The 12,153-nt window shown below is 47.8% G+C and overlaps 1 protein-coding gene across 1 annotated transcript in view; it reads right to left on the bottom strand.

Moving 5' to 3' along the window:
• Positions 1–555: 555 nt before the first annotated feature.
• RNF44 (ring finger protein 44) overlaps positions 556–12,153 on the bottom strand; it is a 79,178-nt gene continuing 67,580 nt past the window's right edge. Inside the window, exons 6-11 of the mRNA XM_015412523.1 lie at positions 9,564–9,731; positions 8,721–8,839; positions 8,504–8,591; positions 7,232–7,353; positions 5,312–5,411; positions 556–2,372 (exon numbers count right to left, since the gene is read on the bottom strand). Coding sequence (XP_015268009.1) covers positions 2,310–2,372; positions 5,312–5,411; positions 7,232–7,353; positions 8,504–8,591; positions 8,721–8,839; positions 9,564–9,731 — 660 coding nt within the window. The 3' untranslated portion in view covers positions 556–2,309. The remainder of the gene's footprint in view (positions 2,373–5,311; positions 5,412–7,231; positions 7,354–8,503; positions 8,592–8,720; positions 8,840–9,563; positions 9,732–12,153) is intronic.

The following is a 12,153-nucleotide window of genomic DNA, read 5'->3' as shown; positions in this document are numbered from 1 at the left end:
CCCGTGCTGCTGGACTTGCCCTGTAGGGTTACCCAAGTCAACATAGGACAAGATTCCCAAACGGCTAATAGTTGCAGAGAAAGTAGTATTTCACCGTGTGCAACTTCTCCCACCTCTGCAGCACCATAAAGGAAAAGCTGCACTGGCCAAAATCCTCCTCTTAAGGCAGCTGTTAACAGCATAGGGGCCTGAACCTCATTGAGCCACGCAAGCCCTAGCTTAAGATGGAAGTCAAAACAAGATTGCTGCTGCCTCCTCCTGGCCCAACCCCAGTTCCCAATCAATCTCTAAATTTGAGGAGGAGGAGGAGGAGGGGAGAGGGAAATGCCCTGAAAAGCATTAACGGTCCTTGTGAGGCGTTGCGGACATGTGCAGTACAGTGCATGGCAGTAATCAGCTGAGCACAAAGAACTCCCTCTTCCCCACCCACCCCATCACCCCACAGCTGGCTAGAGAGTTAGCCAATACCAAGTTCCAAGCTGGTCATAACATGCATGCATAATTTGTGAACATTTACATTAGGTTTTGTCATCCTCTCCGAGTCTTCTGCCAGGCTTCAGAACACAAACCAACTACACAGCGAGGGCTTCTCTCTTGCTCCACGGTATCATCATGCAAAACAACTTTTTTTTTTTTTTGACAATTACAGGTTTCTGTACCAGGGTGGCAGGTTGGTTGCTTTCTTGCTTCCAATCAGCAGGTTTTTTTTAGGTAGGATTGTGTGTGCAAACACAGGAAGGCACACAACTTTTTGAGTGTACGCTCGTCATGGCATTTAAAAACAAAAACAAAACACCCACCCACAGCACCTGATCCAGGGCACAAGCATCAGGCCATGCAGAAAAACTCAACGGGGTGGCGGCGGCGGTGGCAGTATTAGTCCAGATTTGATGGGAGAGAGACAATGGGAGGGAGGGAATGAAAATGCCTGCCTGGTCCTACCGTAAAGGAAAGAAGGCTGATGCAGCGCAGCACCCCGGAGAGATTTCACCAGATGGGCTCTCCCCAGGATAGCTAGTGCCAGGGTAGATGAAAACAAGATTAATAAATAATTCCCCATCTGCTCTCTGCCCAGGGTCCTACTGCAGAGAGTGTCACAGCTGCCCAACAGCCTTCAGGGACTTAGCCTGAGGTCAGTGCAGAGGAGTGGGTGGGATTTAGCCATAACGGCAGGATTGAAGGCTTCTGCTACGAACTGTGGAACATCTCCCCCCACAGGAGGAAACGGGGGAGAGAGAGAAACAGCAACTGGGAATATTTAAAAAAAACCAAAAACAAAGAACACCAGTGACAAGAACTTGATTCAAGAACTTGATTCAAAGTAGGTTCCGCAGAGACAGATACTGAGGAGTGGGGCACCCAAAATGTATCAGCACTTGGGGTGGTGTGCATGCATGTGTGAAGGATGGATCAAAACAGGCAGAAGCACCTGCTGGAACATGATTCTCCAATCCCAAAACACAAGCCTCACAAAGTCAGGCTCCACTGGATTACGTATGGGGCAAACAGAGCCAGCTGCTTTATCAGAGATTCCCACTCGCATACTCCTACTCCTTTTTTGGGGAGGGGATAGTTGGAATTCCTCAGCACCGCCTCACTGCAATAGCAGGGAGGGCAGCTGTATATTGCTGGGACCTTAAACAGGCCTTTTCTCACTCCAGCACCCCTGTTAGTGGCAGGAATGGCCCTGAATTCTACCCAGCGTCTCAGGTGTGTGTGTGGGGGGGCGGAAGGGTGCCTGAGAAGGTGAGGGGGCTGGGAAGTGGCCCTGGGCCATGGTCTGAGTGGGGCCTCCTCGCACCATCCTGCAGCAACCACAGTCCACCCCCCCACACACACACACTGCCTGCTGTGCAACACTGTAGCTGGTGGGACTGAAGCAGGCACTTCCTTGCCTCTGCCTTTGAGCTGCTTTGCTTGCAAGGACCCCACCTAGCACCACCAAAAGGAGAAAAATTTGGACTAAGATCTGGGTCAGACAGCCAAAAAGGAAAGGAAACATCAACTCGAAAAGAAAAAGAAAGAAAAGGAATGCAAACACCTGGAGCGTAATGGCGCAAGGATGGAGAGTCTTTGGAGTGCGAAGCACATGGGGACGCCTCCCCCTACAAAGCGTGACACCGCAGAGCTGGCACTGCCACCAGGCCCAGTCCATGCCACGGGGTGAGGGGGAGGAGGTGTCATACATTGCTTATATTCTCACCACATCCCAGGAGAGGCCCCAGAGGCTAAGCATACAGGCTGGCCCAAGCCCCTGGTCCAAGGTCCATATCCTGGAGTGAATTTGTGCAGCAGCGCATCGACCAGCCTCACTCGGCTTCCCGGTGCACCTCTGAGGCGTCCGCCCGGCAGATTGGGCATGTGCGGTTTGCCTGCAAGGGTCAAGATAAGAGTGAGACTTTGGAGGCAGCCGTCTAGTCGATCCACTCTTCCACAGGGGCTCTGGGCTGGCCCACTGCAGGGGCACACAGACAGCCTCTCTGTTGTTGAGACCATCCAACTCAGTAGAACTACCAGGCTGATAGAGCAGTGGCCCCTTTCGAGAGGCCAGACAAATCCTATCACAGCATAACTTAAGCAGAATAAACTGCACACGTGATTTGACCTAATCAGTTCCATCCATTGGGTAAATAAGGATACCCCAGGTACAAAGTACGCACATCATACCTTGGTTTTATAAAGCACATACACATAGACACCACCCAGCTTTTTCCTGCTCCCCCCTCAGGTGTATTTGAAAGGGGAAAGCACTGACTTCTACACATGCATCCTTCTGAATAAGAGTTGACAAGAGTCACTGGAAAAGACGATAATGCTAGGAAAAGTTGGAGGTGGCAGGAAAAGAGGAGGAGCCAACATGAGATGGACTGACTCAATCAAGGAAGCCACAAGGGCCCTCAGTTTGCAAGACTTGAGCAAGGCTGTGAATGATAGGATGTTTTGGAGGACATTAATTCATAAGGTCACCACAAGGCAGAAGTGACTTGATAGCATTTAACACACACACACCCATTCTGAACAGACATGCTACATGCATGGTATTTTTCGGCCGGGTATCTGTAGTAGAGTTCACAAATGTAGGAGAAGAGGGCCTAAGACTGTGTACAAATGCATTAAGCAGCAGTAAGAAGTAGTACTAGTTCATCTGAGACACCATCATTCACAGGAGGTTTGGTATTCTCTCCCAGTTACAGGGCAGAGAACTAAGAAGGATCGATCGCCCAAGATGTCAACCGGCAGTAACAATGGGTACCTAAGTTCTATGCACACACACAATGGACACATCCTGAAACCTTCAAAGTCTTTCTTATGAAAGCATTTCTTAAGAACAGAACACACAAGTGTAGGAATCAAATGGCAAGTTTTCAATGAGGGAGAGGCCAGCATTGGGTCCTCTCCCCCCCAACCCCCCCCCCCAATGCTACAAAGTTAATCTAGAATGAGGGATGAACGAGGAGCTGGCCAAGTCTACAGAGGACACCCAGTTACTCAGGACAGCAAAACCCAAAGCAGACAGTGCAGAACTCCAGAGGGATTGCTCCAAACTGGGTGAATGGATAACAAAAATGAAAAGGAAACTCAGTGGAAGCAAGTTCAAACACGTCCAATGGAACATCACGGGAGCAGAAGAAGTTAATACTCTGTTTGTAAAACGCTGTAAACTGATTTGATACAGTAGAAAAGAGCAAGAGTCCAGTAGATCATAGGTAAAGGTTCCCTTGCTCGAAAGCCAGTCGGATCCGACTCTAGGGTTGCGGTGCTCATCTCCGTTTCAAAGCCAAAGAGCCAGCGCTGTCCGAAGACATTTCCGTGGTCATGTGGCCGGCATGACTAAACACCAAGGTGCACGGAACGCTGTTACCTTCCCACCGAAGTGGTAACTATTTATCTACTTGCAATTTCTTGCTTTCGAACTGCTAGGCTGCAGGAGCTGGAACTAGAGACAGGAGCTCACTCCATCATGCAGCACACTTAGGTCTCAAACTGCTGAACTACTGACCTTCCACAGCCTGCAGTTCAGCATCTTAACCACTTGAGCCACCGCAGCTCCATATGAAGGATCCTACCCCTTCCACAAATCTTGTTTGTCTTTAAGGTGCTTCTGGACTCTGGCTCTTTTCTACTGCTACAGGCAGACTGACATGGCTACCCATCTTGATTTGATCTATAGGCCACCTTCCTACTATTTGGTTGGATCCAGAGAGCAGCTGGCACAAGAACCATAGATCGTTACTGTATTCCCTCTTGCAGTCCTAAGAAAGTTGCTCCCTGGAGTTGCAGGGCATGGGTAGACTACAAGTTGCATGAGTTGGGGGTCAGTGTACTGAGGAATGGGCAAAAAATCACCCCCCTTGAGCATAGCTCCTCTTCCTGAAGGCAGCCCCCTGACCCACATGGCTATTAATCCACACGGGTCCTGTGATGCCAAGAATCAACATTCCATGGTCAGCAGGGAATACAGCAAAGATCCACAATCCTTCCAACAACTGATCACTGGATCCAACCAAATTGCAGAAAGGTGGTTTACAAATGTATCCCATAAATAAATCAACTTACAAGGGTTTGATGGAGGGAGCCTTGCAGTCTCTCTCCCCCCCCACACACACAGCTGTATGGATAGCTTTGAGGGTTTTATGATCAATAAGTGGGACACAAATCTAGTAATAGAATAGAGGAATAGAGGAATTTACGTATGAATAGATTAGTTACCTAGGGAATTTATAGTGTAAAAGAGAAGGAAGAAAGAATTTAAGAATTTTGCAGGAGGTTGTAGCACTGTGGGAATCAGCCTAATTGGTTGGCTTGCTGAAGGCATCTGGTCAGCCACTGTTCAAAACATGATGGTAGAATAGAGACCTTTTGTCTGATTCAGGTGATGGGTCTTATAAAAAGGCGCCTATGTACTTGGATTAAAACTAGGATTCCAAGGAAATTGTCATGATTCACCACGGAATTCTGTTTGTACTTAACAGTGTGGGCACCCCCTTAATAGACATGAAAATAATTCACTCACAACATCCAATGGAAATCCATTACGAACTTGGCAGCAACACACTCAGGTGCCCCACCCTGTTGTGGCCATAACCACAAACCAAGGCAGCCATCAAGGCTCCAATCTACACCTGTGGCTGAAATCAAATGGTCTGCATGATGCCTAGAAACCCTTCCAAGGGCAGGAAGTGAGAGCGCGCACAGGCACCTTTGATGATGCAATTCATGAAGATGCTCCTTGCTGATTAACTCATTAACAACCAGCACAAAAGAGAGCTTCCCAGCTAGAAGAGCCCTTGGTCAAAGCGGCAGGCCTTACCTTTAACCACTTGTCGATGCACTTAGCATGGAACTCATGATTGCAGGGCAGAACTCGCAGAAGCTGCCGTACTTCAAAGTCACTGAAGCACACAACACACCTGGGGTTGGGGGAAGAATCCAGTCAGTGTCAATGCAGAAACAGAGGGTTGGGGGAAAGAAGAAATGGAGCCCACAGGCGGTGACTCCAAGTACTATACAGTTTAAGGGCATGATTCTCTTTGGTCTGTTTCCAACGGATACCCATCCAGCATCCTAATAAAAAACTTACCTCTCAATGAGATTGTACAACTTCCCTAAGAAAATTCCTCCCCAGCCCAAGAGGTAACAGTTTTATCCCCAGCATCCAATACAAATTTGCTCTGCTTAAAACATAAACCTACTCTTCTGGGAGTGCTTTTTCTCCAAGTTCTCTACCTGTGTCTGCCTGCAGCTGGAAGCATGGTCAAGTTAAGACAAGCTGAGAAAGCCAGCCTGGTGTAGTGGTTAAGAGCAGCAGACTCTAATCTGGGAAAACTGGGTTTGATTCCTCACTCCTCTGCATGCAGCCAGCTAGGCGACCTTCGGTCAGTCACAGTTCCCTCAGCGCTGTTCTCTCAAGAGCAGTTCTCACAGAGCTCTCTCAGCCCCACCTACCTCACAGGGTGTCTGTTGTGGGGACAGGAAGTTATTGTAAGCCACTATGAGACCCCCTCAGGTAGTGAAGAGTGGGGTATAAAATCAACTCTTCTTCTTAAACTATGTTAAGTTTAAGATGCCCCATAGTATTAATTCCCAAAAATATTCTAATAGTATTTTTTTAATTTATTGGCACCTCACCAATCTGAGGCCCCAATCTGTAGTAGAGAATCTTAAACATCTGCCAGTTCTGTTTACATTGCAGCCAGTTAATCAACAGGTGGTCCAGCGTTTTGCAACCAGTTTGCATCTGTTTGCTTGAACAAGCTACTTGCAGATATTAGAAGCCAATTCCCAGCTAACAAGGGATCAGCTAGAAGTCTAGTCCTTCTCATCTCACATCCTGGAAATTTTGCAGCATTGCAGACTGGCTAAGGTGCAGCAAATCTGGCGATATGGGTTGTCAGACACTCAGCTGATTCCCTTCCTCTTTTCCCCACCCCAAACTGTCAGTCTGGGCTGCAGAGATAAAAGAGAAGCCCTCTCTTTTCCCTCTCCCTTTTGAAATGAGATCAGAAGCCGCCCACTTCTGATCTGCCCCTTCACTGTGTAGTTATTTTTCTAAGGGAGGCACTGGATCAGAAGCCCATTCCCAGTTGCCCCCCCCCCCAATCAGCTGGGAGTCAGTTTCTGATTCCTTCTGAAGCCTTCCTGTGTCTGTGAGCTGCCCTGAGCCCGCGTTGCGGGGAGGGCGGGCTATAAATTGAAACTATTAAAAAAAAAAAATACATTAAAAAGGCTAGGATGGAGGGAAGTGCTGAAAGAGCAAAACCTGAGTTGACTTCTGACTGACAGCCAACTGCAAACTAGTTTGGCAGATGTTCCATGCAAGTTGAGCATAAATCTGTTCAAGCTCATGGTCTGATCTTGAGTGTCAAACAGGATATGCTCAACTGCCAAATATACTTGCTATAAAACCTGCAGCATCTCTGATCTGTACTTAGCTTGTGCATAAATCTGGCTCTGACTGCAACAAGACTGAAGATAATCGATGCTAGAAAACTGACATCTAGATGCATCCAACACTAACTACAGCATTTACTGCACATGCATATTCCTCCCCGTCAGTCGCCTTCCAAGTCTTCTTGTCCATATTCAGCCATTCCAGCCAAAGCACTTCCTTCCAGAAACAGCTGCAATGCCTGCCCCTCTCACTTGGGGGCCCCTCTCACTTGGGGGCCCCTCTCACTTGGGGACCAACTGCACAAAACAGAGATTTCTCCAACATACGGCCAGTACTCACAAAGTTTGCTCCGACTGATGGCTCTCTGGGTTGAAGCGGTAGGACGGAAGGTGCTCAATGTCTGCTTTGGTGAGTCCCCGTGGCTTGGCCTCCCCTAGTCTTTCAGCTAGGTTCAGTAATGCCTGGTGGTAAGAGACAGAAGGTAAATCAGCCCCCCTCTGGGAATCCTGTTTCTCCCCCCCCCCCAAATCCTCTTTGCTCTATGCGACTCCAACCACCCACATATGCTATGAGGAAACTCATACAGTCTTCTGCCAGGGCCCCAGCTGTCATAGCTCTGGACCCTGAAGCCTTCACTACCTCTCGTGTAGCAGTACTTCCTGTTGTGCCAATTCCCTTTCCCTGCCACCACCCACTTCTTTACCACAGAGGTACTAAGCTCTTTATCACACATTTTGGAGTGCAACTTAAGGTACAATCTACAGCTCTGGATGCTTTCGGCACTGAGATATCACTGAGAAGGGCAGAGAGAGAGGCCAACCCACCTCATAGTTTTCCATCTCCACATCATCCACATCCAAGTCCAGGCTTATTGTCGGCCCCACGGCTGTCGGTGACACAGGAAGCATTGAACTGCAGTACAAAATCAAAGAACAACAGTGGTTCGCGGAATCACACACGCAAGGCAGAATCATACCATTGGAAGTGCCTTGTGGAGCACTTCCCTCCCTTTTTGCTAATGCTCAATCAAGGGATACTCACAGGAAATATGGCAGGAAGCTCGGATAGTACGGGGGCGGGGGTGGCGGCGGGGGTGGCAGTGGCTGCTGCAATCTGTATCGCTGGGTGTTCAGTCGCCTGGGCATCATGTGTGGATATGGCTGTCGGGGATACCAAGAGAGAAGTTAGCGTTGCCACAGAGATGGGGCTGGTGCCTAATCCACAGCCTATGGATAACTACCCTAAAATTAAATTTAAAAGCTGGAACATAGCAATTATGCAACCTGAGCAAATTTACACACATTTTTCTACATGTACATAATTTACTGTGCAATTGTCACTATAACTTATTTCATATGAGGAAACTCATACAGTCTTCTGCCAGTGCCCCAGCTGTCACAGCTCTGGACCCTGAAGCCTTCACTGCCTCTCGTGCGGCAGTATTTCCTGTTGTGCCAATGCCCTTTCCCTGCCACCACCCACTTCTTTACCACAGAGGTACTAAGCTCTTTATCACACATTTTGGAGTGCAACTTAAGGTACAATCTACAGCTCTGGATGCTTTCGGCACTGAGATATCACTGAGAAGGGCAGAGAGAGAGGCCAACCCACCTCATAGTTTTCCATCTCCACATCATCCACATCCAAGTCCAGGCTTATTGTCGGCCCCACGGCTGTCGGTGACACAGGAAGCATTGAACTGCAGTACAAAATCAAAGAACAACAGTGGTTCGCGGAATCACACACGCAAGGCAGAATCATACCATTGGAAGTGCCTTGTGGAGCACTTCCCTCCCTTTTTGCTAATGCTCAATCAAGGGATACTCACAGGAAATATGGCAGGAAGCTCGGATAGTACGGGGGCGGGGGTGGCGGCGGGGGTGGCAGTGGCTGCTGCAATCTGTATCGCTGGGTGTTCAGTCGCCTGGGCATCATGTGTGGATATGGCTGTCGGGGATACCAAGAGAGAAGTTAGCGTTGCCACAGAGATGGGGCTGGTGCCTAATCCACAGCCTATGGATAACTACCCTAAAATTAAATTTAAAAGCTGGAACATAGAAATTATGAGCAAATTTACACACATTTTTCTACACGTACATAATTTTCTGTGCAATTGTCACTATAACTTATTTCATCTTGCTAGTCGTGACCTAAGCAGGGCACCAAAGCATCATCCACAGCCGTTGGAAATCTTTTTCAGCCTCCCCATAATTCAATAGGCATTGCCTCACATAGCTTCACAGCCACAAGGACTAGAACCTTTAAAAATGGAAAACAAACTATAATTCTCAGGAAGCAGACAATGCCCAATACCACATTCTACATTCCCAACAAAAGGATGGAATGCACACTTTCACATGGATAGCTCCAAGCATGAGAATTTCACAGGATTTCTTGGAATGATCATGCTAACTGGCAGAGGTTAGAGCTGCAGGGACAGAGGACAGACCCCCAAACAGGCCCAGAATGTTGCTGAGTCATGGTTTAATGAGAGGGTATCTGTCCGTCCCCAGAGGCTACTGGAGGAGAACCAGTGGATTCTGGAAACAGGCCCCACATTCATTTTGTCACACGCTGCATACAAGTGGTGATGTGGAGAGCCTAACCCTCTCCCCCTTCCATCTGAGTTCATGGCTCCAGACAGCCCTTGTGGTCCTTGCTGGACACTCACCACGCCAAAGGGCAGTTCCTGATGCAGAGGGTCATGGGTGTGTGGAAGGTAATGCAGCGGCACAGAGGGAGACAGTGCAGGAGTGTGGTGGGAAGGAGAATATGAGAAGCCTCCAATGGAGTGCTGTTCACCCCGAAGCTCCACCTCATTTTCTATCCTTTGCAGGGGCTGTAGGAAAAGTAGGCAACAACACAGTACATACCAGTTGGCAACAGCTTCCAGAAATATCCACAGGGTTAGACAGTTTCAACAGGTCAGAAATGCTGCATGAGACAGCGAGCATAATGAGGGCCAGAAGATAACACTGCCAGAGAATCAGATACGGTCCCCTGCAGAGTTAGCTTGCTGGAAGACAACTTCCTCTGTTGCTCCTCCTGGCATTATTTCTATGAACAGACTTGCAGTCAACAACACTGGTCTATCCATATCTTTTTTTAAAAAACAGGTCAGAGCTAAAGAGCAATCATGTGGCAGGGTAGAGGGTGATTTCCAGCAGAGCAAGGGGGTTGGCTGCACACTTATGCTGTTGCTTTTCCATTACACAGGGCTCTGAGACTAGGGAGAGTTCCAGGGGGGAACAAATAAGGAGTGCCATCATCCCCCCCCCACTGCCTGCTTTACTGCTGCATGACTTCAATTTGGGTATGTCCGTGGCCATCACAGATAGTTGTGTACCTTAGTTCTTGACTGGGGGGGGGGGGACACACACACAAGGTTCTGAGTTTGCCCAATCTGTCCCCTTTTTAGAGAAAGTCTCAATGCCCTGACCTGGATGGTCCAGGACAGGCAATTCTTGTCGGATCGCAGAAACCAAGCAAGGTCAGCCCTGGTTAGTACCTGGTGGAGACCACCAAGGAAGTCAATGGCAAACCACTTCTGAAAATCCCTTCCCTTGAAAGCCCTGCAGGGTCATCCTAAGACAACTGTGACTTGACAGCATAGGCAACAGAGATCTTGTGCTAAGGGCTGCTGTCTAACTATGCCCACCAGCTACACCTGAGGACTGGAGTGGGGAGAAAGAGAGGAGTAGCATAAAACACACTGGCTCAGTTCTAGGTCGAAGAGAGTGGCACTCATTCTCTGTCCTTTTCAATGCTTAAATGTTTTCTCTTTATAATACACACGATACACAGAACTAAGTCAATAAACAATGCAAAAAACAAAACACAGAGATAAAACTGATACCAAGCAACTTCTGAATACTAAATAATTACATCAAACGCCTTTCAGTAGCTGATCTGAAGAAAAGCTCTTGCTATCTGCTCCTTCTCTCTCTTCTTCAGCCCCTGCCTTTGCTCTCTTCACTCCTCCCTCACACTGTCCCAACTGGCTTCCGCCTCCCTTTCACTGTTCCACCATCTTCTATGCCACTCTGTTCATTTGTCTGGCATCCCATTACCCTTCGAGGATGGCTGTCATATATGGAGCTGCCTTATACCAGGTCAGATCATCTATCTACCAAAGCCAGTCTTGTCTACTCCAGCCAGCAGTGGCTCTCCAGGGTGTCAGGCTGAGGCCTTTAAAATCACCTACTGCCTGATCCTTTACCCTGGAGATGCTGGGGGTTGAACCTGGGACCTACAGCATGGAAAGCGGATGCTTTACCACAAAGAGAGGCTCCACCAGATTAAGTACGGGATAAGCAAAGCCAGCTGCTTTATCAGAGATTCCCACTCACACACTCCTCCTCCTCCTGAGTCTTCCACTAGTTTCCTTCATGGTATTGAAGACTAACAAAAAGCTTCCCCTACATTATGCCCTATTGAGGTATTACTGCCCACTTTTCCTTTATTACCAAACCACTTCCTTCCTCTTGAGAAGTTATTAAAATCAGCAAACGCTTCCAAAGGGCTGTCAGATATCCTCATTGGAACTGGTTTTCAAAGTTAAATCTACTATTGTATACAGTGCATTTTTTATTTCAACAAGATCGCTACCAATAATAGTTGAGCTAGGTGGCTTCTGGATTTGTGATGTGCAATGCAAAATAAAAAAATGTTTCCTCCGGGGGGGGGGGGGCTTCTTTTTGAAGAAGACCAAATTCCACATTTTGCACTGTACACCCAGACACCTAGAAGCCACCTAGTCCAACTATTGCTGCTGTGGAGATTCTTTCATAATGCTAACTACTCTCCTTTTGATCACCACTCAATTTTTGGCATTTTGTGAGAAGTCCTTCATGCTAGGAGGGATGGACCCCTGCTCCTAACCGGAAAAGAATTTAAGCCTGGTATGTTTTATTCTGACCTGGACTTATGACAGATTGGCAAGAAGCTTCAAGCAATTCAGCCACAGACTCCCTAGTTGCTCTCAGGCACCTTGGTTTCACCTACCTACCCATAAAATGGGTACATTAATGGCCAAACTCATGGAATACTGTGTATGTGAGCATGATGTATGGCACTTTGTATCTTGAAAGTTCTAGAGAAATGGATTGAGCTTTTTAATGTATTCAATGTACATGGCCTCAAGAGAAAATGCAATTCATAAATTCTACAGATAAATACAACGTATGCACTGCCAAGGTCCACAATGGAGATAACTACTCAGTGGCAGTGAGCTACACCCCCCCTCCATGTACTACAATAGC

The sequence above is a fragment of the Gekko japonicus genome, unplaced genomic scaffold (genome assembly GCF_001447785.1).
Source record: "Gekko japonicus isolate JY-2015 unplaced genomic scaffold, Gekko_japonicus_V1.1 scaffold100, whole genome shotgun sequence".
Taxonomy (NCBI): Eukaryota; Metazoa; Chordata; class Lepidosauria; order Squamata; family Gekkonidae; genus Gekko; species Gekko japonicus.
The sequence above is the reverse complement of the archived record's forward strand: the minus strand, read 5'-3'. Positions and strand labels throughout refer to the sequence as shown.